This window comes from Chelon labrosus, assembly GCF_963514085.1.
Source record: "Chelon labrosus genome assembly, chromosome: 13".
Lineage (NCBI taxonomy): Eukaryota > Metazoa > Chordata > Actinopteri > Mugiliformes > Mugilidae > Chelon > Chelon labrosus.
Window position 1 is genome coordinate 19,484,385 of NC_140346.1, and position 25,831 is coordinate 19,510,215.

Here is a 25,831-nt window from a genome sequence, read left to right on the forward strand (position 1 = left end):
TGTGTGGAGTTTGCATGTTCACCCTGTGTCTGTGTCTCTCTCCGGGTACTCCGGCTTCCTCCCAGTGTCCAAAGACATGCTCATTAGGTTAACTGGTGATTCTAAATTGGCCGTAGGCGTGAGTGTGAGTGTCTCTCTATGTTAGCCCTGGGATAGACTGGCGACCTGTCCATGGTGCACCCTGCCTCTTGCCCAATAACAGCTGGGAAAGGCTGCAGGCCTCACCCCCGCGACCCTTCACAGGACATGTGGGTACAGATGGTGAACGAATGAATGAATGAAGTTTTTGTGAGGACACAGTAACTTTGACCTCGGTCGATTATGTTTTGGTAAATAGTTTGAAATCATGATCTCTGGGCAACAGTGAAGCAATTAAAACTCTAATAAATGATGCACCATTCTGTTTAGTTGAACATGTAGAAACACAAGCAACTGTTTTTATTATTTGAAAACTCATGGATAAGTCTCCCTGCGCCTGTGTGAGTTTCCTCAGGGTGCTCTGGCTTCCTCCCTCATGCTCCCATGCTCGTTAGGTTAATTGGTGATTGTAAATTGGTTGTAGGTGTGCATGCAGATAGTGTGAATGGTTGTTTGTCTTTCTGTGTTAGCCCTGCGGTAGACTGGTGACCTGTCTGGGGTGTACCCCACCTTTTGCCCACTGAGAGCTGGGATAGGCTCCAGGCCATCCTCTAGAGGACAAGCGGTTACAGATAATGAATGAATGAATAATAAACAACTGTAAAACGTGTTTTGCTAGCACTGATCCAACAGGGCATTGCTTTATTGCTTCTGTTTGCTGTAATGCCTTTCAAGCATGAACAACACAAAGATACGCCTTTAAAATTACTTTATTTTACATATACGTTTTTAAACACAATTTCATTTTCACCTTTGCATCATGCTTTTCTTGCTGTTTTTTTCCGGTTTCAGAATTATGATATAGCACTTCGGAGCAAAGATGCAAAAAAGAAGCCCAAAAGCTGAGGCCAAGATAGCAAAGATGTGGACAGCCACTGTGTATTTTCCAGCCGTGCTCACGTAAACTGGAATGAAGGTGATCCACACGGCAAAGAATATCAGCATGCTGAAGGTGATGAACTTGGCTTCGTTAAAGTTATCGGGCAGCTTTCGGGCCAAGAAAGCCATTAGGAAGCACATGCAGGCCAAGACGCCGATGTATCCAAGCACACACCAGAAGCCAACCTCTGAACCGGTAACACACTCCATGATGATGGTGGCACTGTGGAAATCGGTGTTACTGTTTGCACGAGGCGGACTAGTGAGCAGCCAGATAATACAGATGATAACCTGCGCGTGTGGGGGAACAATAAGATATTATATTTTTAACTGAAACAGTTGAAAAGACAAGTATAGAGAAAGTTCATCTACCTGGACAGCTGTTCCTAAAAGCACGCTGGCTCTCTGCTGGTTGGTACCAAACCACTTCATGGTATTACTTCCTGGCATTGTGGACCTAAATGCCATCAGGACCACTGTGGTCTTGGCCAGGAGGCATGAAATACAGAGGGCGAAACTGATCCCGAATACTGGATACCTGACGCGGCAAAGCCAGTCTGAAGGCTCCCCAATGAACAGCAGGCCGACAAGGAAGCAGATGGCGAGGAACACCAAGAGAAGAAAGCTCAGTTCCATGTTGTTGGCCCGAACCAGTGGCGTGTCTTTATAAGTGATGAATATGGAGAGGATGATAAGGGAAATGCAAGCTCCGAGGACAGACGCAGCACACAACAGAATGCCCATTAACTCGTGGTAGGACAGGTACTCGACCGTCTTAGGGATGCAAAGATCTCGGGCTTCGTTGGACCACGTGTTGTCAGAGCAGCGTGAGCACTCTAGGGAATCTGGAGATGCAGAGAGAAGAGGGCATTTTAGAGATTTTAGTTTAGAGAACCTACTAAGACGAAAAAAAAAAAAGAAAAGACGGAACGTACCATTCTTCTTACTAACTTCTCCCTCAGTGCAGGGGACGCAGTCGTAACAGCAGATGGGTTCCCCCTTTCTCCTGGCGACGCGAAAACCTGGAGGACAACTGTCGCTGCATACAGACCGGGAAGCCTGAGAGGCAGAGTTCAGCCACTCAGAGACACACTGATATAATATTTTAATGTCTAATGACAAAGTAGAATGGAATATATTTATATATGTTACAGAGCAGATTAAGAAGAGAGAAATTAAGAACAGTGGTACATACAGTGCGCAATACAACTTTCAAATCTCCTTTAAGTTACATTAGTGAAATAAAATGATCACAACACCCGTTACACATTCACCAACCAGGCTAATAAGCATGGTAGTAAAATAAAGCTTCAATATAATATGATTGTGGGTTGACATTTTGTCCGCTTGTTCAACAATAAATGACATGAGTCACGAGTGAGAACAAATTAGCGGACGCATTGATCAGCAACGAGTAAAAGAGCCTAAGAGGTGAACACGGTCTCAGGCCTGTTTGCAGAGAACACACCTGCTTCCTGACGGGCCACTGGATCCCAGAGTCGTTTATGACGAGGCTGTGTTCGGCAGGCATTGAGGCGTCGTAGAAGCCCACTTTGACCAAATGCAGAGAGCCGTCGGGCCCCGTCTGCCAGTTCACGAGATCGTAATAAGCGATGGGGTCGCCGTTTTGATCGAAGTTGACCGTCTCCCCGAGTGCGGAAAAATTGGCTTGCTTCATGTAGTGGATGAGCTGAAAAACAAAAACACGTTAATGCGACTTCTGTCTTAGTTAAAATAAAACTGACTTTAAGATAATACCCACAGTCTCACCTGCCAAGGTTTAAAATTTTTCGGGTCTGCACAGGTGCGATTGCCAAAAGGCCCCTGTCCAACTTTGCAGTTACTCATTTCGTGCAAGGCATGAGCCACCAGATATACAGCCTTGTAGACATTATAGGAAACTCTTAGCTGTGTCACGTCAGAATAAGGAGAGTAAACGTCATCTAAATCTTCCCTCCCGCTGCACGGCGGTCTGTCGAGGTAGCTGTCTTCACCGTGAGAGTGGTTGTTCGCTGACCCGTTCAGCCGACAGTTAAACGTCTCTTCCCAGAACTCTGCCAGGAAGGCTGATTCGTGAATGGTGGACGGCGTGAGGCCGGTGAGGTGTTGCTGCAGGCCTGGAATCGCGTCCGCTCTCCGGATGGCGAATCCTAGCGTTCCCTTCAGGAGATTTCCAGACCTTTCCCACAGCGACTTGGCGGTGGCCCACGCCTCACTGGCAATCCACTGCAGGCCGGTGATGTTCCGGCGCTGGATCTCTCTCAGGATGCCTTTCATCTCCGACTCACTGGAAAAGTTGATGATGACTTTTGAGGACGCCGTCTAACGAGTGAAAAATTAGTTAACCGTTAAGTCAGTTTCAGAAAGTTTGAAGATGTTTGATCTATTTAAGTCTGTCTGTAATGCAATTAATATGCAGGCATTCACATTAAAACTGCACATAACGTGTGATTTTTAAATTGTGTTAAGAAAGCCAGTCAACAATCAAAGCTGAGGCAGAAAAAGGATTTCTGTGACTACCATAGATTTCAGAGGTAAACAATTTTCTGTGAAACAAATACAGTTTAGGAACTTGGGACTTGTTCCATGTGTAATAGATTAGAAAACTGCATTCTCATCCATTTTAAGAACCTCAGATTTCATTGTGATCTCCAGCTACACACAATAAAACTTCACAAACTATGACTGATTTTTGGGGTTGTGTTTCTTGCAGGCATTTCCATTTATTCGTGCATGAGAAACATGCAGCGATGCAGAGGTACCTGTATAACTTTCAGCAGCTCATCTAGGGCCTCCTGACTGAGCACCACGGGGTAGAAGTGAGCGTAGGCGGCACACACGCCGTACTGCACCGACTCCTGAAGGAAGAGCTGAATGGCAAAACGGGCGTAATCAGACTCCACGCCAATGACCCCCACCCAGGTCCAGCCGAAATACTTAACCAGCCGAGCCAGGGCCCTGATCTGGAAGGCATCGCTGGGCATGGTCCGCATGAAGGTGGGGAACTCCCTCTGGTTACTCAGGCAGCTGCAGGATGCAAAATAGCTCACCTGGCATTAGAGCAAACAGTGGTTAGCCGTTTGTACTTAGGCCTGCAAGAATCAAGTTTCACCGAACAATGTCATTACAAGCGCTCAGTGGGGCAGAGTTACTACCGCAACTGAAATGGGAGCTCAGCTGAAAAATGCAAGCTGAGGAAACACTATTTTTACAACATGGACATTTTTTTTTAGGTTTTTAGACATTTTTGAAAACATCATCTTGTCACTGTATATGCCCTAAGTAAAATACACACCATTGTATACTATCCAACTAAATCCACTAAACTGGATGGATTCCAGTTTTATCTTTCTCTCTCTGAGTTGAAAAAAATATATATATTTCTAATATTTTAGATATCTTCTGGATCATCTGAAAAATGTCTAATCACATGTTGAAGTGGGGCTGGTTTGCTTAACCTTAAAAATTTAACATTTTTCACAGGGCGGCGACAATATTGCAACTGAATGGTGATACTAAATGCTTCATTAACATGGCAGAAAAACATTTTAATAACATTATCACAACCGGAGAGCTCAGGCAGTCTCTCACCAGGGGGATACGGAAAGAGCCCAGACTTCGCAGCAGAGCCATAGAGACGCCGGAGCCCGCATCCCCTATGATTACCGGGGACACGGCCCTGCTCACGGCAGCGCAGCCTAATTTGTTTCTTTCTAGACTTTTGTCCCCGCCGACGCTCTCCGGCTGGCCATTCACCAGCAGGAAAGACGCTCTCAGAGACACGGGGACGTCGTCGCAGCTGTCACGGATGTGGAAGCCTAGCTTGAGCTGTGGCAGGAGGTCACGGCGCTGGTTGATCTCTCTGATCGCGAAAGTCATGGTTTGCATCCAGCGTAAGGCTCGAGAGCTGAAACTGCACAGAGGAGTGAAAGCAATCCATCACACAACACAAATATACAGTATACATGAAGAAACAAGTCAACTACTGTTAAACTAATCACTAATAACTCACTATTTATACATGTAAGGTGTTGGTTTTCCTTTGTAAGTTGGAGCAGAAGACTCAGGGCTGTAATGTAGGGGGAATAACCCCCCTATAACTACATCTCCATCTTCGTACAGACTGTTTCTCTCCTCCTCTCCCAAGAAAACACAGTCATCCCCAGCAGCGGATGAGTCGGGTTTGCCAATAATAAGAGAAAGAAACATAAGAAGCTTTGCAGCCAGCAATGTCATGCCTGCACCAGGCTTGTCAGAAAGCTTCAGTGTTTATAAAAAGCTTGCGGCCCTTTCCGTTCCTATAAAAAAAAAAGGAGTGCGATATTTCAGGACACAGCTGACTTATATGCTTTAGTTGACACAAAAAATCTGAAGGGAACGCCCAGACACGGTGGTTGTGACATCATTAGATGCAATACCTGATGCAGGCTGAATACTGTATACAACGAATTCAAGATAAACATATTCATAGGCAGCTCTTCAGTTGTTGAGATTAATCTGTAGTTTTCTTCCTGACATATGGTCATTCAGTGATTTGTTCAGTTTGTTTGATCAGGCTATTCTAGTTGGGCTTAAGGTAATGTACAATCAGTAACATCATTGGGACCTGTTCTGCGCCATATGCACCGCCGAGCTTTAGACTTACAGCTCCAGTGGCGCAATCGGTTAGCGCGCGGTACTTATATGACAGTATGCAGCCGAGCAATGCCGAGGTTGTGAGTTCGAGCCTCACCTGGAGCGGAGTTTTTAGTCTTGTCTCCGTCCTGCCTGAAAGTCCGTGCTGACCAGCTGGCTCCCATCTTCACCCAGATCTTCAACAACTCCCTGGAGCTGTGCGAGGTTCCCTCCTGCCTCAAACGCTCCACCATCATCCCGGTTCCCAAGAAGTCCCCTGTCACAGGATTAAGTGACTACAGACCAGTCGCCCTGACATCTGTGGTCCTGAAATCCTTTGAACGACTGGTGCTCGCCCATCTGAAGGACATCACGGATCCCCTGCTAGACCCCCTGGAGTTTGCCTATCAAGCAAACAGGTCAGTAGATGACCCAGTCAACATGGCTCTCCACTACATCCTGCACCACCTAGACTCTGTGGGGACCTATGCACGGGTCCTATTTGTGGACTTCACCTCTGCGTTCAACACCATCGTCCCGGAGCAACTCCACCACAAACTGTCCCAGCTCACTGTGCCCCCCTCCACCTGCCAGTGGATTACCAGTTTCCTGACTGACAGGAGGCAGCAGGTGAAACTGGGTAACTTCACATTGAGGAACCTTCCTCTGTAAGGAAGAAGGCCCAGCAGAGGCTGTACTTTCTGCGTCAGCTCAGGAAGTTCAACCTGCCTCAGGAGCTGCTGATCATCTTTTACACTGCAATAGTCTAGTCTGTCCTGACCACGTCAATCACAGTCTGGTTTGGATCCGCCACCAGACATGACAGGGACAGACTGCAGAGAACAGTCAGGTCTGCAGAGAGGATCATTGGTACCGACCTTCCCTCCATCCAGGACCTGTATCGGTCCAGGGTCAGGAAGCGGGCCAGTAAAATCTCCACAGACCCCTCACACCCTGGTCACAACCTGTTTAGACTCTTCCCCTCAGGCCGGCGTTACAGAGCGCTGTACGCCAAAACCACCCGCCACAAGGACAGTTTCTTCGCCCGGGCTGTCGCTCTGTTGAACTCTGAGCAGTCACAGAGTGCGAGACCATTCACATGAACAAATAACTCTGCACTATTGTATATAGTCACTGTACAAATGGTTGGTGAATATATCTCCTCTTATTCTATATTTTATGTGTATAGATTGAGATTTTGTTTATTTTATCTTATTTTGATTTTTAATTTTCTTTCACTTATTTAAGTTTGTGTGTTTATGTACAAGAGAGTAAAGCTACCAGAGTCAAATTCCCTGTATGTGCACATACTTGGTCATTAAAGCTGATTCTGATTCTGATTCTGATTCTGATTACTCTTGTCTGCAGGGGTCATGAAGCAAAAATACCGCTTAAAAGCAACACTTTTAACCTCCATCACTGTTTCTACTGTGCACGTTCATTGACAGCTCTGCGTGAGCGTGGCCCTTGTTTTGCTAATGGCAGAGAACACAAGCACTGTTATGCGTGTAAAGGGGAAGAAAAAATGTTGAAAGCTTAAAAAAAAAGTGGGAAATAAGTGCATCTGTTTGACCAAATATGGATTGAATAAAAAGGAAAAAAAAACACATTTAGGCAGTTCTTGCTAGAGTAAGACTCGGTCTCCTCTCTTGCCTGCTCTGCTTTAACAATGAGCATTGCTTGTGTCCATGTGTGTTGGGATTGTATTTGCTATTACCAAGCTTACTTGTCTGGTCAACCGAATTCAAACTAAATTGGCTTGTTGAATGTTGTGTTAATTGTCTTCCCATCATTTAACTACTTGAATGTATCCACATTACACATAATAACTAAAAACAACCTAAAAAAAATATTTTAATTGCATCAGTTTTCCCTTTAAGTTAATAGGGTATAGGATAAGACCTTCTTTTTGCGACAGGTTTGTTTTGTCAGTTCACTATAGGGAATTAGGAGGGGCTGTCGATGTCCAATCCAGAAACTCCCCGTCATTAATATGAGAATGACATTCTGTATAAATAAGTTGCCTTTTTCTTTGCTCTTTCTCTCTCTCTCTCTCTCTCTCTATGTCTTCAGGGATGTGCATTAATATGACTCTGCTTGCCTTGTTTTCCTTGCTTTGCTCTGTCAACGTCCTCACTTTAACATACGCCCCGACTTCCGGCTTCACCTCTCCAGCCACCTCTGCGGCCAAAGAGTGCGCTCTTCAAAACAGCTTCCAGCCGGGCTTCGTGGCCCAGGGTGACTATGTTATCGGAGGGATCTTCCCCCTTCATTATAACCAGGAGATGCCAGACCTAAACTGCACCTACAGACCACCTCCGGTGAAGTGCAATGGGTGAGATTGTTTAACTAACTTCTGTCTCCAGCTGAAAGATGTGCAATTTTGTTTCTCATGTATGCAGTGCTGTGTCCAATGTGTGCGTGGTTTGTTGCATTTCTTCTGCTGAGCTACAGATTTGATCCGAGGGCATTTCGCTGGGTTCAGACCATGAGGCTGGCGGTGGAGGAGATCAACCAGAGTCGTGACCTATTGCCCAATCACACCCTGGGGTACAAAATCTTTGATTCCTGCGCATATCCGCTGACCGGCCAGAGGGCTGCTCTGGCCGTGCTGAACGGAGTGAGCGAGGAGGGCTCTCCCACCTGCAGCGGTGCATCTCCGCTCCTTGCTGTGATCGGAGAATCTGGTTCAGCTCAGTCCATCGTGGTGTCAAGAATCCTTCAGCCGTTCAGAATCCCGATGGTAATCGTGCCTCTTTCCCTCTGTCATCCCAGAGATATTAATGTAATTCTGTGATTTTACTTTGCTGTTCTCTTCTTTCTTCCTGCACACAGATCAGCTACTTTTCCTCCTGTGCATGTTTCACTGACAGAAGAAAATATCCTACTTTCTTCAGAGTAATTCCTAATGATGACTATCAGGTATGCCTCTGAAATCGGATTCAAAACAGTTTGATCAATCGAAGCTGCTGCTGTTTATCTAAACTATTATGCATTACAGTTTATGCAGTGATTTCGAGACTAGCACATATTCACCAGATTAGATTCACAATATTAATAAATAGCATTTACATACAATATATTTTCATCTCACTTTACAATGGTGTACAACCTTATTAACACATAATAGGGTTATGTGTTTTTTTCTTTTTTCATGTATGTGTATATGTGTGTGATTGGGATTGGCCCTATTTTCTGTTTCACCAGGTGAAGGCCATTGCTCAGCTGCTGGTGCGCTTCAACTGGACTTGGGTGGGGCTGGTGAGAGGGGACCATGAATACGGCCGCTTCGCCGTACAAGGTTTACTGAGGGAACTGGAAGGCACCAAAGTTTGCGTGGCGTACCAAGAAATGATCCCTCTGCTCTACAATCGGCAGAAGGCCCTGGAGATCATGCAGGTAGGTACAAAAGAGTGCGGTGATTTAAGTTCCAAAGCGTAGAGACGGCATATGGATTGTCCTTTCACCTGAAAACAGCTCTATTGAACTAGACTTAGACTTAGACATACTTTATTCATCCACAAGGGAAATTACTTGCTCACAGTAGCTCAGTTGCACATAAAAAATAAAAAACACTCTTGAGAACCACAAGTAAAAAGAAAAATAGATGAAGCTAGATAAAAAAAAAAATGCTAAAAAATACAATAAAATCTAGTAAAAAAGTAAAAATCTAGTACAATAAAACAGTATAAGCAAAAATGTAAAAATTTGGCAAATTAACAAATGTACAAGAAATTGAGAAAATATATTATATATATTATTGACATAGGAAGGATTAATAAGGTGCAATAATGTGCATTTGTTTTGTTGTTTAGTCACACATATTAAACGATGCATGTGAGAATTTTTGCAGCCTTCCCTCTTCCTTGTAAACCTTTTCCTCCTTCACCACATGCCTCTCTGTAAAGGTGATGCGTACCTCTTCCGCAAGAGTAGTGGTGGTATTTTCAGCTGAGGGGGAAATGACTCCTTTCTTGAGAGACTACATGGCGCAGAACATCACTGGAATCCAGTGGGTGGCCAGTGAGGCCTGGATCACAGCGTCCGTCTTCACAGGGAGCGAGTATTACCCCTTCCTGGGAGGCACCATCGGGTTTGGCATCAAAAAGGGTCGTATCTCCAGGCTCAGTGACTACCTGCAGACAATAAACCCTCAGAGGTATCCAGATAATATTCTGGTGCAGGAGCTGTGGGAGGCCCTGTATGGTTGCAGTCCTTCTCCTTCCTCTACCTCAGAGTTGCCATCATGCTCTGGGCAGGAGACGTTGTTGGAGCAGCATTCAGCCTACATGAACACGTCCAGCCCTAGAGTGGCCTATAACGTCTACAAGGCTGTGTACGCGGTCGCGCATTCTCTACACAACCTTCTCCGCTGTCAACCAGGAAGTGGACCTTTTCAAAACAAGTCATGTGCACAGAGCAACAACATCCTCCCCTGGCAGGTATAACAAACATCTACTATTCCCACTTTTACTTTTACAGTAACACACTTAAAATATTTACAGTATTCCACACCCTCTGTTGGTCTTCAAGCTCCAGTACTATCTCCAGGAAGTGTCTTTTAACATTGCCGGGGAGGAGGTAAACTTCGACCTGAAGGGCGACTCCATACCATATTACGATATCATCAACTGGCAGAGAGGCACAGGCGGGAACATTGAATTTGTCAACGTGGGGTTGTTTGATGGAACCAAGCCTGCTGGAGAGGAGCTGGTGATCCAGGAGGACAGGATAATGTGGGCAGGGCATCAGAGTGAGGCAAGCTGCTCACACTGTGTATTTACCTTCATCAGATGCCAACTGTTGAAGTTCTGTAGGTTAAGGTGGAGGTAAGTCAGGTGGGCAGGAAGGTCTGGATCTGATGTGAGTCCTGTTGCAGTCACACAGTGAAGAGTAGATTCAAAGTCAGCCATACAGCATTACCTATGGCAGCATTCTGCCAAAACCAAGACATCTGCAAAACTTGAATTATGAAAAAATATATGTATGCACTTTTCTTCCACCTTATTCAACCCTGAAAATGTTTTAGATATTCTGCAACCAGAATATTTTTTCATTCTATAATGACAACTGCATTTTTTATTAACATTATAGGATTGTTAAATATACTGAAAAGACAAACACATTCGAAAATCGAGGTCTAATACCAATTCCTCAGTGGACAAACCTCCCCATTTTCTTTCAGGGTCTGCTGGTGCACCAAATACTACATTTTAGAAAACATTTCTAAAGTGGCAACTGATTACTGTCATTTAAAGGGGAACTACCTTTTTTACAACCTGGACCTTATTTCTGGCATAAAATATGCTCGTTTACTCACCCATATAACTTTGGTGTCATTTGGAGTCATTTGAAAGACACTTAGCTCCAGCGAAGCGCCGCGTATATCCATATAGTGGGAGTGACTGGGGCACCGAAACACAGCCTCTAAATAACGCATTATCTTCCTCAAAACTCGTTCATTTCACCAATATTTTGTTATGATACGCAAGGGCTATTTCCCGTTGAGTCTGGAGTTACCTGTTATCATCATCCGGGGTCCGTAGATTGACCTACTAACCTCTGACCTGGATGATGTCATCTCTGAGCGCCGCACGCAGCCCGTGCAGCTTGTTTACCTGTAATTTGCTACTACTAGTTTTTAGCAACATGGCTGAATATTTTTCTGATTCTGCGGTTGCGTACGACGACTTTATGATGGACGGCCTTACCATTTTGAGCCAGAGTATACGGATGACAAGCTCGTTGAAAGGAGGATGCAGATGTGGAGGCAGAGAGACGAACAGCTGGCCAAAGAACAACAAGCCATTGCACATCCACGAATAGATAACAGGTAACTCCGGACTCAATGGGGAATAGCACTAGTGTATCATAACAAAATATTGGTGAAATGAACGAGTTTCGAGGCAGATAATGCATCATTTAGAGGCTGCGCTTCGGTGCCCCAGTCACTCCCACTATATGGATATACGCGACACTCCGGTGGAGCTAAATATCTTCCGAAGGACTAAAAATGACACCAAAGTTATATGGGTAAGTAAACGATCGTATTATATGCCAGAAATAAGGTCCAGGTGGTAAAAAACGGTAGTTCCCCTTTAAACTGTACTTTTCAGCAATATTTGCATCAGTAATTGTTTGGCCTGCATATGATATGTGAAAAACGAAGAAATGGTTATCACAGAGTGAAACAGTATTGTTTTGTCTCTGTAGGTGCCGTTGTCTGTATGCAGTGCCAGCTGCCTTCCAGGGACCAGGAAGGCTGTCCGTCGTGGGGAGCCTGTCTGCTGCTTTGACTGTGTACCATGTGACAGCGGCAAAATTAGCAATCAGACAAGTGAGCCTAAAACCAAGCAATTAAACCAAGCTGTTAAACAACAATTCACTTTTAAAGTCACAACAGATTGGCCGGTGAAGTTCTATGACAGGCAAGAGCTGACAGAGATGCTGTGTGCACAAAGAGAGAATGAGAGAGGTGGGGGGAAGGGAGGGGTCATGGAAATTTGAGAAAGTGCACGCCCCTGAGTGCAGCATGAGTCACCAGCATTACTAAACTATCAACTTTATCAGTAGTACGCCTTTTTGTCATTGTTAGAGCAATTACTGCGGTACAGGTGATGTCCATGTCATATAAAAGCGCACTCAATTTGAATTAATGGGGACTTTAATATTTGTTTACAATCAAGGAATAGTTGAATGCTTAATAGTTGAACTGAGCTACTGTTTTTTTTTTTCACCCTCTTTCCTGTAGATTCAATAGAATGCACATTTTGTCCTGAAGACTTCTGGTCAAACGTGGACAGAACAGCCTGCATCCCCAAGAGGGTGGAGTTCTTGTCCTATGACGCCTTGGGAATAGCCCTGACAGTAATCTCTGTGGTGGGTGCCTGCCTCACTGTAGCTGTCTTTGCAGTGTTCTTCTACCACAGAAACACAGCCATCGTCCGCGTGAATAACTCCGAACTCAGCTTCTTCATCTTGTTTGCCCTGACGCTTTGTTTCCTTTGCTCGCTGATTTTCATTGGAGAGCCAACATTTTGGTCCTGCATGCTCCGCCACACTGCCTTCAGCATCACGTTTTCACTTTGCATCTCCTGCATCCTGGGAAAAACTCTGGTGGTGTTGGCCGCTTTCACTGCCACCAGGCCAGGGAACAATATCATGAAGTGGCTTGGTCCCAAGCAGCAGAGGGCCATTATCTTCAGCTGCACTGTGGTTCAGGTAGTCATCTGTGCCGCCTGGCTAATAGACGCTCCCCCTTTTCCGTACCGAAATACTAAATATGAACGCTCGAAGATCATACTGGAGTGCAGCGTGGGGTCTAGCTTTGCATTCTGGTGTGTTTTAGGATATATTGGCCTACAAGCTTGTCTCTGCTTTATACTGGCGTTTCTGGCCCGTAAGTTGCCCGGCAACTTCAATGAGGCCAAGTTCATCACTTTTAGCATGTTAATCTTCTGCGCTGTGTGGCTGGCGTTCATCCCCGCTTACATCAGCTCCCCCGGAAATTACGCAGACGCCGTGGAGTCATTTGCCATCCTGGCTTCCAGCTTCGGTTTGCTGTTATGCCTGTTTGCTCCCAAGTGTTACATTATTTTAGTGAAGCCAGAAAAAAATACAAAACAGCACCTCCTGGGAAAAGAAAAGAAGTAATGTGTCATGCCTTAACTTCAAATACATATTAAATAATCAATGTTATTTCTTCACAAATTCTGATTAATTTCACATTTGTTCTGGACTGTGTGCAAGAAATAAAGATGCATAATTACATAAAGCCTTTTCTGTTAATGTGTGTAATATTTAGAATAAATAAACATGTTCAGCACTGGATGTAATTTTTGAAATTCAGGTTGTTGGAAAACCTTCCTATGATCTTCTACCATACACGTTTTAACATTAGTTTGGGTTTGATCCTGTCTCATTTCTCATTTTGAACCGTTCACATTCAGAGAAGAAAATCTGCAGTTACTAATTAATTATCGATTCAATTTTATCAAAAACTTTATAAACATCTATGTGTTATCTGTATGTATTGTAGAGAATGCATTGCAAAGTGTTTTCTGGCTCTTAAATAAATATAAGGTTTTCAGACCATGATCTTTGGAATTAAATCCACGAGGAGGGAGGCGCTTCCATGGTGGGAAAGCAAACTCAGATACTCAGATACAAAGTTAAGAGGTGTCCTTTATTCACATGTTAATAATCTATTATTAATAATTTTCTCATACAATAACTCAATGGCAGACATGAATGCTTAAGGTTGATCAAAAAGACATTTACAAGGCCATTTTTGAAGTCATCTCATTCTGCTTTATATCAAAGGGGTTACCATGTCCGTGTGCCTTAAGGCATCACTAAGCATACACATGTCACAGGAAAAAAAGCTAAAATGCCTATTTAAATTAGGAGTGCTTTAAAGCTTTTTATCCTTCTCTGATTTTTAAATGTTTTGGCAAAATTAAGGCAGAAAGACAGAGCAGATACTGATATTGAGCCTACAGCGCAGAGAGAAGGCAGAAGGGCTGTATATAATTGTAGTAAGGATCGTATATAATAAGTAATAGAAAACCCCCCAGTCATGTTCATAATGGGGGAAACTTTCAGTCAGAGCCTTACATGAAGGATTGCATAACATTAAAAAACATGGGCATATAGCATTTCATTTTTTTTTTTTCACATCTAAATGTCCAAGTTCTTTCACCATGAAAATGCATGAGTGATGCAATACACCGATCAGGCATAACATTATGACCACCTTACTAATATTGTGTAGGTCTCTCTTGTGCCTCCAAAAGTCAGTTGTGACTCATCAGAGAATAGACATGGATCTTCTGAGGGTGTCCTGTGGTGTCTGGCATCAGAATGTTGTTAGTGGGGGGCCTTTGGGTCATATGGGTTAAGGGGAGGGGCCTCTGTGGCTCATCTCACAGATATGTGATCAGTTTGGGATCTAGTGAATTTGAAGGCCAGGTCAACACCATTTGCTGTTCTTCATGTTTTTTGAGTTGTTCCTAAATTGTTTTTGTGTGTGTGCGCCTGTGTCAGGTTGCATCCTGCTGGGGATGGCTGCTGTCATCAAGGAGTGTCATTGCTATGGGGTGGGGGTGCCTGGTCTGGTCTAGGTGGGTGGTACATTTCTAAGTAACATCCACATGAATGCCAGGTCCAAAGGTTTCTCAGCAGAACATTGTATTGTCAGAAGATGGTCAATGTTATTCACTTCTCCTGTCATTGGTTTTAATGTTGTGGCTGATTGGTGTATTTAAAACAAAAAAAACATGCCTTTCTCTTCCATTGATGGACACTTGAAACATACATAAATGTGCATTAGCTTCATCTGGAATGTTTTCCAGTCATGCCTTTCTTAGTGTTTCTCTCCGGCTGCAGTAAAATGATGTAGCATTTGGGCACAAAGATACACAGCAGCAGCCCAAAACTGGAGGCTAATATAGCAAATATTTCCACAGCCACAGTGAACTTCCCAGGAGAGCTGACATAAGCCGGGATGAAAGAGATCCACACGGCCAAGAATATCAGCATGCTGAAGGTGATGAGCTTCGCCTCGTTGAACGTGTCCGGCAGCTTCCGTCCGAGGAACGCCAGAAGGAGGCAGACGAAGGCCAGCAGGCCGATGTAGCCGAGGACGAGGTAAAATCCAGGAGGCCACGGCTCCTTGCACTCCAGAACAATCTGATGATGAACACATGTCGTTATATACAGTACATCATCAGATCAGTGGGCATACAGAAAATTAATCACGTTTGAATCGTGTGTTTTTGTTAGCCCAAAATGAGTCTGTCATATTTTAGAATATTAAAAATGTACGGGGCGGGTCCTCATCTTACAGTGTCCAAAAACAGAAAAAACTGCAACTGCAACCAAATATGTTGCATATTACAACCAAATTTTATTTACAAGATAAAAATTTTGGTTGCAGTCTTCATCCTCACCACTAGATGGCACGTAATCCTATACACGAGTCTTCTGCTGAGGATTAGACCAATTTTATCTAAATATGGCAAATGATGCAGGCAGTCTTACTTTTCCAGTTGTGGCTTGGTAGGCCGGGTTCCTGAATGGGAAAGGAGGTGCGCCCAGCAGCCAACCAGCACAAAGACAAATCTGAGGGCAAAATAGAAAGATAGAAAGTTCTTAAAATAACACAGTCACAGATAGTCATAAATCACGTTAAATTTAGTAGTTACGTATATTCCACTGACCTGAGGTGCTGTCGTACAGAGGATCATAGCCCTCTGTTGAGCTGGACCAAACATCTTCAGAGCTCTGGAGCCAGGCACACTAGCCCGAAAAGCCAGCAGGACCACTATGGTCTTAACGAGGAGGCAGGAGAGGCAGAGGACAAAGCTGATCCCAAACGCCGCCTGGCGGAGCCGACAAGTCCACACGGACGGCTGCCCGATGAACACCAGGGAACACAGGAAGCAGAGCTTGAGAGACAGCAGGAGCAAGAAACTTATTTCTGAGTTGTTGGCCTTGACGATGGGCGTGGAGCGGAAGCAGTGAAAGACGACGGTTATGGTAGCGGTCAGGACGACGCCCAGCAGCGTCAGCACCACCAGGATGATGCCCATGGTTTCGTGGAAAGACAGAAATTCTTCGACCCCTGCGACGCATTTCACCCTCTCTTTGTCCGACCAGAAGTACTCCAGGCATTTTGTGCACTCAGTGGAACCTTTGGGGACGCATAGAAGAGAAACTCACAGCTGACTACTCTCCATTTGTGCATATGGAAAATATTTGAATAGATAAAATACATAGACGCTACCAGTCTGGTTGCTGATCTCTCCGTCTGCGCAGGGCAAACAGTCAAAGCAGCAGTGGGGCTCTCCTGGACGTCTGGCCTGTCTACTGCCAGGGGGGCATGGAGCACTACACTGAGATACAGGCACCTGTAAAATTGGGTGACAAGATTTTTTTCTTTTTGCAGACTTAAACACAGGTTAAAAGATTTAAGAGACAAATAAAACCAGCCTCACCTCTGACTGTCCTTTTGTCCATACAATGTTCCTCTGCTCAATCTTCAACTGTTGCCCCGGGCCAGCTGAGCCGTCATAGCTTCCGACTTTGATAAATCTATGCACAGAACAATACACCAAAGTTTGCAAGCAGGCCAAACAATATACGAGGCAGTTTTCCATAATACCGCGGCTGATTTCTTATATATGATCAAGTTCCACCTTATTTCATTCTTGCTGTCCTTCTGCCAGTTAATTATGTCATAGAGAGGGACTGGCTCTCCATTGGAGTCGAAATACACTTTCTCATCGAACTGGTTGCTGAAATTCACTGCCTTCAAATGATGCAGCAGCTGTACAAAAAAGGAACAATGTAAAAAGCTCAAAATAAAAAACAACATGTGTTGTCATAGTTTCGCCTACCTGCCCAGATGTAAATGATTTGTGCTTCTCACATAACCCCGTGTTGAGCTCTGCAGAATCACAGTTCAGCAAAGTGTGCAGAGAGTGGGCGATGGCATACACGGCTTTATACACATTATAGGATATTCTGACCTGAGATACATCAGTGTAGCTGCTATCAGAGAGCCTCAGATCCTCTGACCCTGTACATGCAGGCTTTTCAGCAACACTTTCATCATTTTTATCAGCTGACACATTTAGTGCCACTGCAGGCCGAAACAGGGAGCCAGAATTGTTTTGAGAGTCTGCTTGGTAACCAAAAGCATTTCCACCGCTGAAGTCCAGCTTACAACCAAACTGCTCCTCCCAGAACATGTTGACAAATTCCAGCCCAGGTTTGGGAGAGGGACGGACATTCAGTAGGAACTCTTTCAAGCCAGGGATCCTGACTCCAGGGAAGGAGAAGCCCAGGGTTCCCTCTAAAAGAGGGTGGAACTGGGGTGAGGTCAGCAGGCTAGCAGTCACCCAGGCTTCACTAGCTACCCACTGTATCCCTGTCACATTTCTCCGAGCGAGCTGGTAAGGGACAGATAAAAAAATTTTAGGCATATTATTGCTTTAAATACTGTAACATCGGCTTTATACGTCTGCTTACTTCTAAGAGCAGATCCAGGAGTTGTCCCTCTGTGGCAAAGACCACCGCGACCCGTGCGGTTGAACCCTGCAGCTTGTCTGCCATTTCTTGTATCTCACCCGCTCTCGGTGATTTGGGGAGAGTGAGATGAAACGCCACACACCCACCGCGTTGTCCAAACTGGTTTGTGAAAGCCTGGATGCCGTAGTGACTGTAGTCATCCTGAAACGAGCGCAGAAAGTAAACCATGCTGGTGTGTTGCACCGACAAATTTTGTAGAGTTTAGAAAGTTGTTTGTTTTTCTCACCGTGGTCCCTATTGTGCCCACCCAGAACCAGCCTAGGAAAGTGACCAGTTGGACAAGACCTCTAACTTGAAAGAGATCACTCGGCACGGTTCGCAAAAAAGATGGGTACATGCGCTTGTTAGTGAGACAGGTGCAAGTGGCAAAATAGCTCACCTGGGGGGAGACAGAGTTGCTCTTGAAACACTTAAGATCCAAAAAACATTATTTAACATTTTTAAACAGCCTTTCAGTGCTTGTTATTTTTCTAATTTCTTACCAGTGGGATGTTAAAAGGGCCAAGAGTGTCAGCTACAGCTCTTGTGGGGGAGGACGATGCAAGACCGATCACAGCAGGGACAGGAGAAGCAGACAGACATTTCACCTCCTCTGTTGCTTTTACTTTTACACCATTTCCCATAGTGGGATGGATTCCTACAGCCTCTAACCCATCCATGCCAACGCTCCTATCCCTTGTCACATTTAATCCGTTTTCAGTCATTTGTTGCAGCTCACTTGTTGCAGCTTTGGAGTAACTGATCAGAGAAAAGAGAGCTTGCAGGCTGGTGTGGACATGGTCACAGCTGTCCATGATCCGGTAGCCGAGCCTAACACCCGGCAACAGGCTTGAATTGCGGTTAATTTCCTCCACTGCGAACACCATAGTCATCATCCAGCGGAAGGCTCTGTAGTCAAAGCTGCATAAAATCGAACAAAGTCGCACACCTAAGCAATTCTTCATCAGGCAGAAATCACAGCAATATAAACCATGCAAACAAAGTGGATTATCAGAACAAAAAGGGACACATTTATTTTGTAAAAATATGAGATAACCGAATGTGGGATGCAGATAAGTTAATGAAAATCAGACACCAGCAGCATCCTCACACTCACCCGCTGCACGGTGTGATTTGGGGTTTGCTGCGGTAGCTGCGCCATGGCTCGGAGGCCACAAAATGCAGGGGGAAAACCCCCCCAATGACAACATCCCCCTCTGAGTGCAGGGCCAGAGGCTCACTGTCTCCCAGTTTCACACACCGAGGTAAACCAGAATAAACACCACTCACTCCCTCTGTCTCCAAATCATACAGCCTCTCTGCTTTTCCCGCAGCGCCTGCCTCCAAACTAAAAGCTTTCCTCTCATCTGCAGGAGCACCAGAGGTCACTAAGACGAGAAGGCTAAAGAAGACACAGAGAAGCCATGAGAAGCAAAGACATGTCCCGACAAGAGTTGGATGCATTGTCCATACTGCCCCCATAAAGACTGTGTGTGTGCGAGATACAGTCTCTGACCGGCTAATAAGGTAGACTGAATAGAAAAAAAAAAGTATGACGCTTTCTTCATTTCATAGGTCATATGAGTCATCATCAGATCGACCAATCACAGAGAACACACCACAGGAGAGGAGAGATTTACCACCAGTCGGAAAACTGGATCACTGCCTTACATTCAACTTAGTTTGAATGTCTTTCTTGCAAGACCTGTTAATAATAAAAGAGATTCTTCACTTGTTTAGTCTGCTTTGTACGCTACATTACACCAAAAAATACACTAGCACTGGAAAACCCTTTGGTTGATATGGAGAATAGAAATTATAGGATTATATAAATCTAGACAATAAAACTGATTTGAACAATTAAAAATAATATATGTGATTTTTGTTTGTTAATAAAGATTGAATAAAAGTAATAAAATTAAATGAAAATAACAAAGAAACTAAAAGTATGGTGGTTTTGTTTGAAATTTTGGGACTTCATAAAATTTCTTGGTAAACTGCTACCACCTACTGGATATTATATTGTAAAGCTAGCGTGTGTTCATGTTTCTGACTGTCTCACAGCTGTGCCTTGTTGATGTTTCAGTGGACCACGCTGCTCTGGAGACCACCTGTTGCAAATACACCCTGGCCTGTGGGCCTAACAAAACAACCGCTCCGGAAATAAGTGAGAGCATTATGGTGAGAGTTTCATTGTGCAGCAAACACCTGGCATTCGTAAGAATAAAGAGTTGATTATGGTGTGCAGTTTTCTATGAGTTTCATGAATTAATTTGTGAGTTTTGTGGATTTGCACCACACTGAAACCGGGGACACCAGACAAAGAACTAAATCAAATAGAATACGAGACAATGGAGACACTGAGGATGGAGACAGAAGCAGAATGACAACACATTTAGATCTGAACAACACTCTTTTGAAATTCCATAACTGTATCTTGCACAGTTGCAACATTAATATTTGACTAGATCTGTCCAGGTAGAAAGGCAGACATACACCGGTCAGTGGTCATATCATTATGACCACTGACAGGAAAAGTGAATAACATTGACCATCTTGTGACAATTCAGTGTTCTGCTGGGAAACTTTTGGAACTGGCATTCATTCGTGTGGATGTTGCTTAGACATGTAGCACCCACCTAGACCAGACCAGGCACCCCCACCCCATAGCAATGACACTGCTTGATGGCAGCAGCCATCCCCAGCAGGAAGTAAGGCTTCTCATGTTTTGCCTTGTGTTTTATTTTTTCTGTTATTTCTGCTTTTATTTTGTTAACCGGCGTTTCCTTTTTGTGTTATAGTTAGTTTTTTCTTCCTGTTTGTTCCCGCCTTTGTGATTGTCTTCCCCATCCTGATTGGTTTCACCTGTGCCGAGTTACCCCAGCATGTATATATTGCCTGTGTCCCCCTTAATCCTTTGCCAGTTTGCCCTGTCCTATGCAGTGGAACCAACTCCATCTCAAGCCTTATTCATATCAAGTCTTAGTATTCCTTGAGTTAGTGTTGTTCTCATTGTCTGCTGAATATTTGGTTATTTTCACCGTGGCTCATGTTTTTCCTCGAAGAGAGTTTGTGTTTTCTTAGTAATTGATTTTCTTTTCATGTTTTTGGGGTCGTGAAGAGTGATTTTTAGTTTTGTCCCTCAGGAAATAAAGGCTGGGTTCATTTGAACGCCTACGAATTGCATTGAGGTTCAAACCTTGTACGGTCGTGACAAAAACGGTTTAGGAACAACTAAAAAAACATGAAAAACAGCACAAGGTGTTGACCTGGCCTCCAGATTCACTAGATTCCAAACTGATCAAGTATCTGTGGGATGCACTGGAACAAGCCTGATCCACAGAGGCCCCTCCCCTCAACCCACAGGACCCAAAGGCCCCCACTAACAACATTCTGTTGCCAGACACCACAGCACACCCTCAGAAGGCCCATGTCCATTCTCTGATGAGTCACAACTGTTTTGGAGGCACAAGTGAGACCTACACAATATTAGTAAGGTGGTCATAATGTTGTGCCCGATCCTCTCCCCTCCTCTCCCCAAATCTCTGTGCAAAATCAACCTTTGACCAACAATAGCCACATGTATAGGAATAGCTCTGGGTTGAAATAAACAAGTTTTTTCTAGAATTTCAAATATATTGGGAAGTAAATGAAGGACCATGACCTTTCTGCTGAGATGGGCTGTCCATTTGTGTTTCACGATTTGCACCTTTGATTTTTATTCATGCTGTCATGATACATGTGTCTCTACATTATGGTACTAAACTGTTGAAATGTACATGCAACACATCAGGTATCAAGTAATAAGAACGCATGCTCAGTTGTTCAGGCTAATAAATGTAATTTGTAAGGACATTACGTTCAAATTAAAGTCGAAGTTGACACAGCAGACAAACTTCAGAAAGGAACTTGCAGGTATGTTTTATTCTACCAGCATTATAGATGTACTTATATCATTGATGATTTAACAAACAGTGAATCAGGTGAGCACTTGTAAAGGCTTAACTGTGGGATAAACAAGCCAAATGTTGTGAGGATATAGGGAAAACAGAGAGCGACACATAGTGGAAATTATAATGTGCAAACAGGTCAGTGAGCTAAAAGACATAATTACAGGCCACTGGGTGTGGGCCTCTCTGATGTATTGTAAGCTGACGCACAATAGAAGCTTTTTTGTGAAGAGCTATATAAAGCATTAAAAGCACACCTACGCCCACATAGTTCAGGGATGGAGATCGCTGCTCTCTTTATTGCTCTGAGATTGGCCCTGTGTTGGTTTGAGCTAAACTCAGCTGATGTCTTGGGTGGGTCACTGCATGGTCTGAAGCCTAGGGCTGATCCTGAGGTCAGTGCTCAGGCTTCATCAGTTAAATGCAAGCTGCAGGGAACCACTCGTCTACCTGTATTCTCAATGGATGGTGACTATATTATTGGTGGTGTTTTCACCATACACTACTACATTCACACAGTGGAGAATAACTACACCACCATGCCTGAGCCACTAAAGTGTGCAGGGAGGTTAGTATGAGGGAGAAGTGGGGGATAAAAGAATGTTTGACTGTGCACGAATAGAAATGTTTTGATTTGCCTTCTATAATGTGTTGCATAGCTTTTGTGCGGTGCTGAAACATGGAAATGTAAGCCTGAATTGAGGGGGAATTCAGAAATTGGATATATGAACTGCATTCGTGCAAATACTGTGACAATGTGAATTGTCCTTATTTTCTGCGTGTCTGTGTGCAGCATGGACACGCGTGAACTGCGCTTCGCCCGCGCAATGATCTTTGCCATCGACGAGATTAACAACAGCACGGAGCTGCTGCCGGGCGTCAGGCTCGGATATGAGATCCACGACTCGTGCGGCTCGGTGCCGGTGGCGGTGCATGTGGCGTTCCAGCTTTCAAATGGCCTGGATCCCGTGTTTGACACCGGAGACAACTGCTCCCACTCTGGTAAGGTGATGGCTATCGTTGGTGAGTCTGGATCCACGCCATCCATCAGCATGTCGCGCGTCACCGGGTCCTTTGACATTCCTCAAGTAAATATTTAAGTATTAATCTCGGCGTAAAATATGAATGTGATTTTTTATTTTCACAGTGAGAAGTTACGCTTTCTTGTTTTGCTTTAGGTGAGCCACTATGCCACTTGTGCGTGTTTGTCTGATAAGCAGCAGTATCCGAGTTTCTTCAGAACTATCCCCAGTGATCAGTTCCAAGCTGACGCGCTCGCCAAGCTGGTGAAACACTTTGGCTGGACTTGGATAGGGGCTGTCCGGTCGGATTCGGACTATGGAAATAATGGCATGGCGTCTTTTTTGGACGCAGCTGTCAAAGAGGGGATCTGTGTGGAATACTCTGTATCTTTCTATCGGACCCACCCACGAAGCAGAATCCAGAGAGTAGCTGATGTGATCCGCAGGTTTCTACATCACAAATATGATATTTCTTTATCCTAGCAGTACATATATTTTTAGTCATATTTTTCTATTCTTGTGGGATCACTGCTGCAGCCTACATAGAGTACACCAAAATGATTCCTCATGTTTGTTTGTGATAAAAAATTAAGCATAACCTACTTTAAAATGTTTCAGATGTATAATAGTACGATATATTGTGGCTCTCTAGGTCCACAGCTTTGGTTGTTGTGGCATTTGTAGCCTCCGGAGACATGGTTATGCTACTGGAGGAGCTATCTCTGGAGCCTCCTCCACCACGCCAGTGGATAGGCAGTGAGTCATGGGTAACCGATCCAAACTTTCTGAAGTTCTCCTTCTGTGCCGGGGCCATTGGATTTGGCATTCAGCAATCTGTCATTCCAGGTCTGAGAGACTTCCTTCTGGATCTCTCTCCCTCTGAAGTGGTTGAATCCCCACTGCTAACTGAATTCTGGGAGGATGCATTCAACTGCAGACTGGGAAAAAGTGAGAAAGTACTCAATTGTTAACACTCACTTTATTCTCACTTGATATGATGATCTTATCAGTACCTTATACAGTCAGTCTTCCATTCAACAAATGAAGCATGTAGCACGTATCACTTACAATAAATCAGTTTAATCTAGTAATTCAGACCAACAGTCGGTTACTGAGGAGTTTCTCACCTGTGTAATCTGGATGGAATTCATCACGTATAAAATAGAATACTGAAGTAATTCAACATTCAAAGGTGTGTTTTTAGGTGCTGCTGCAGGTGAGAGCGTGTGTGATGGAACTGAAGACTTGCACAGGCTCCAGAGCCCGTACACTGACACCTCTCAGCTCAGAGTTACTAACATGGCGTACAAGGCTGTTTATGCAATAGCACATGCCATTCACAATGCAGTGTGTAAGGAAATAAATGGCACAACTCACTGTGATAAGCTCACCAAGTTAGAGTCCAAACAGGTCAGCCAAAATTCATAATTGAATCCCAGTGTATTTCTTAACTTAGAATTTTAATTGAGCTGAACATGAATTTTCTTTTTCTCCCTCTCCCGTCCTCTTCTGTGTTACTTTTACTACAACCTTGCAGGTTTTTACTGAGCTGAAGAAAGTAAGATTTTCCGTGAATGGTTATGACGTGTCATTTGATGCTAACGGTGATCCTGTGGCAGTGTACGAGCTGGTTAACTGGCAGAAAAGTCAGACTGGTGTCATTGAGTTGGTAACAGTGGGACACTATGATGCATCACTGCCAGTGGGCCTGGAGTTCCGCATCAACAGGAACCTAACATGGGTGGATGGTGGCACGCAAGTAATGAGCAACATGGCAATAACAAATTAATCTTTGGTAAATGGAGTCATCATGGCTGTGTAGCAACAAATGTCCATTCATTAATTAGCCTGTATCTCTGTGACAGGTGCCAGTGTCAGTGTGCTCTGACAGTTGTCCTCCAGGAACTCGTAAAGTGCTGCAGAAAGGAAAACCCATCTGCTGCTATGATTGTATACCATGTCCCGAAGGAGAGATCAGCAATGCTACAGGTAATATGAAATGTTTTATTATGTAAATGTGATAAAGGTTTACTTGTGGATGTGTGCAAAATTGAATAAATTGTTCTTATTTTTTCAGATTCCCTTGATTGTTTCCCTTGCCCAGAGGAATTCTGGCCTAATGCAGAGAGAGACGCTTGTCTCCCCAAGCCTGTAGAGTTTCTTTCCTTTGAAGATGTGCTAGGAATCATCCTGGCTGCATTCTCAGTTGGTGGTGCCTGTCTGGCCATTATAACAGCGATTATATTCTTTCGTCACAGGATGTCTCCAATTGTCAGAGCCAACAACTCTGAGCTGAGCTTCCTGCTGCTCCTCTCCCTGACTCTATGTTTCTTGTGTTCATTAACTTTCATTGGAGCACCCTCTGACTGGTCCTGCATGCTGCGACACACAGCGTTTGGCATCACCTTTGTTCTCTGTATCTCCTGTGTACTTGGGAAAACTATCGTGGTTTTAATGGCTTTCAAAGCTACACTTCCAGGCAGTAATGTCATGAAATGGTTTGGTCCTCCACAGCAAAGAATGACTGTAGTTTCCTTCACGTTTATTCAAGTTTTAATATGTACTATTTGGTTGGTAGTTAGTCCTCCCTTCCCAATAAAAAATCTATCCACATACAAGGAGAAAATCATCCTGGAATGTGCATTAGGCTCTGCCATTGGGTTCTGGGCTGTGCTCGGGTACATCGGCCTGCTGGCTGTCCTTTGCTTTGTATTAGCTGTCCTAGCTCGGAAACTACCTGATAATTTTAACGAAGCCAAGCTCATCACCTTCAGCATGCTGATATTCTGTGCAGTGTGGATCACCTTTATCCCAGCGTATGTCAGCTCCCCTGGGAAATTTACTGTGGCTGTCGAGATATTTGCAATACTGGCCTCCAGTTTTGGACTAATACTGTGCATATTTGCTCCAAAGTGTTTTATCATACTGTTTAAGCCGGAGAAGAACACCAAGAAACATTTAATGAACAAAAATTAATACTAGTGCAACAGAACTTTGATTAATTATTATATAAACACAAATATTGCTTACACGTTTGACATTTAATGCAATCAAAAAAAATCTTCATTTTGAATTCTGATTTGAGTTAACTCAATCACTTTGTGAATGCCACTCTAATATTTTATTGTCATAATTTACCACTACTCATTATTATGT

The 25,831-nt window shown here is 44.1% G+C and overlaps 4 protein-coding genes across 4 annotated transcripts; 2 read left to right on the forward strand and 2 right to left on the reverse strand.

The window, feature by feature from the left end:
• Positions 1–885: 885 nt before the first annotated feature.
• Positions 886–5,454, reverse strand: LOC311497831 (extracellular calcium-sensing receptor-like; the record flags this gene model as incomplete). Its single annotated transcript, XM_084558196.1, has 8 exons — positions 5,030–5,454; positions 4,609–4,930; positions 3,780–4,067; positions 2,788–3,339; positions 2,486–2,707; positions 1,953–2,226; positions 1,390–1,862; positions 886–1,308 (listed from the first exon to the last, which is right to left on the reverse strand). The coding sequence occupies exons 1-8, from the start codon at positions 5,251–5,253 to the stop codon at positions 886–888; spliced, it is 2,778 nt and encodes a 925-aa protein (XP_084414322.1). The 5' UTR covers positions 5,254–5,454.
• Positions 5,455–7,718: 2,264 nt separating this feature from the next.
• Positions 7,719–13,326, forward strand: LOC311497832 (extracellular calcium-sensing receptor-like; the record flags this gene model as incomplete). Its single annotated transcript, XM_084558197.1, has 8 exons — positions 7,719–7,966; positions 8,086–8,374; positions 8,467–8,553; positions 8,839–9,030; positions 9,540–10,073; positions 10,165–10,389; positions 11,845–11,968; positions 12,383–13,326. The coding sequence occupies 8 exons, from the start codon at positions 7,719–7,721 to the stop codon at positions 13,282–13,284; spliced, it is 2,601 nt and encodes an 866-aa protein (XP_084414323.1). The 3' UTR covers positions 13,285–13,326.
• A 1,111-nt stretch (positions 13,327–14,437) lies between these two features.
• olfcu1 (olfactory receptor C family, u1) lies at positions 14,438–18,617 on the reverse strand. The gene is made up of 11 exons (XM_084559281.1): positions 18,443–18,617; positions 18,207–18,316; positions 17,951–18,103; positions 17,665–17,865; positions 17,031–17,585; positions 16,830–16,960; positions 16,629–16,725; positions 16,418–16,541; positions 15,852–16,324; positions 15,673–15,753; positions 14,438–15,321 (listed from the first exon to the last, which is right to left on the reverse strand). The coding sequence occupies exons 1-11, from the start codon at positions 18,597–18,599 to the stop codon at positions 14,965–14,967; spliced, it is 2,439 nt and encodes an 812-aa protein (XP_084415407.1). The 5' UTR covers positions 18,600–18,617; the 3' UTR covers positions 14,438–14,964.
• Positions 18,618–22,075: 3,458 nt separating this feature from the next.
• LOC311497833 (extracellular calcium-sensing receptor-like) lies at positions 22,076–25,651 on the forward strand (the record flags this gene model as incomplete). The annotated part of the gene is made up of 7 exons (XM_084558198.1): positions 22,076–22,741; positions 22,832–23,121; positions 23,328–23,623; positions 23,880–24,085; positions 24,213–24,434; positions 24,541–24,664; positions 24,753–25,651. The coding sequence occupies exons 1-7, from the start codon at positions 22,448–22,450 to the stop codon at positions 25,649–25,651; spliced, it is 2,331 nt and encodes a 776-aa protein (XP_084414324.1). The 5' UTR covers positions 22,076–22,447.
• Between the last annotated feature and the right edge of the window lie 180 nt (positions 25,652–25,831).

Coding starts and splice junctions, on each gene's coding strand:
- olfcu1 (XM_084559281.1), bottom strand. CDS start 18,599: ATGATGACTATGGTGTTCGCAGTGGAGGAAATTAACCGCAATTCAAGC. Junction 17,866..17,950: donor TGGGCACAATAGGGACCACG/GTGAGAAAAACA, acceptor CGCTCGTTTCAG/GATGACTACAGTCACTACGG. Junction 16,726..16,829: donor GACAGCAAGAATGAAATAAG/GTGGAACTTGAT, acceptor TTCTGTGCATAG/ATTTATCAAAGTCGGAAGCT.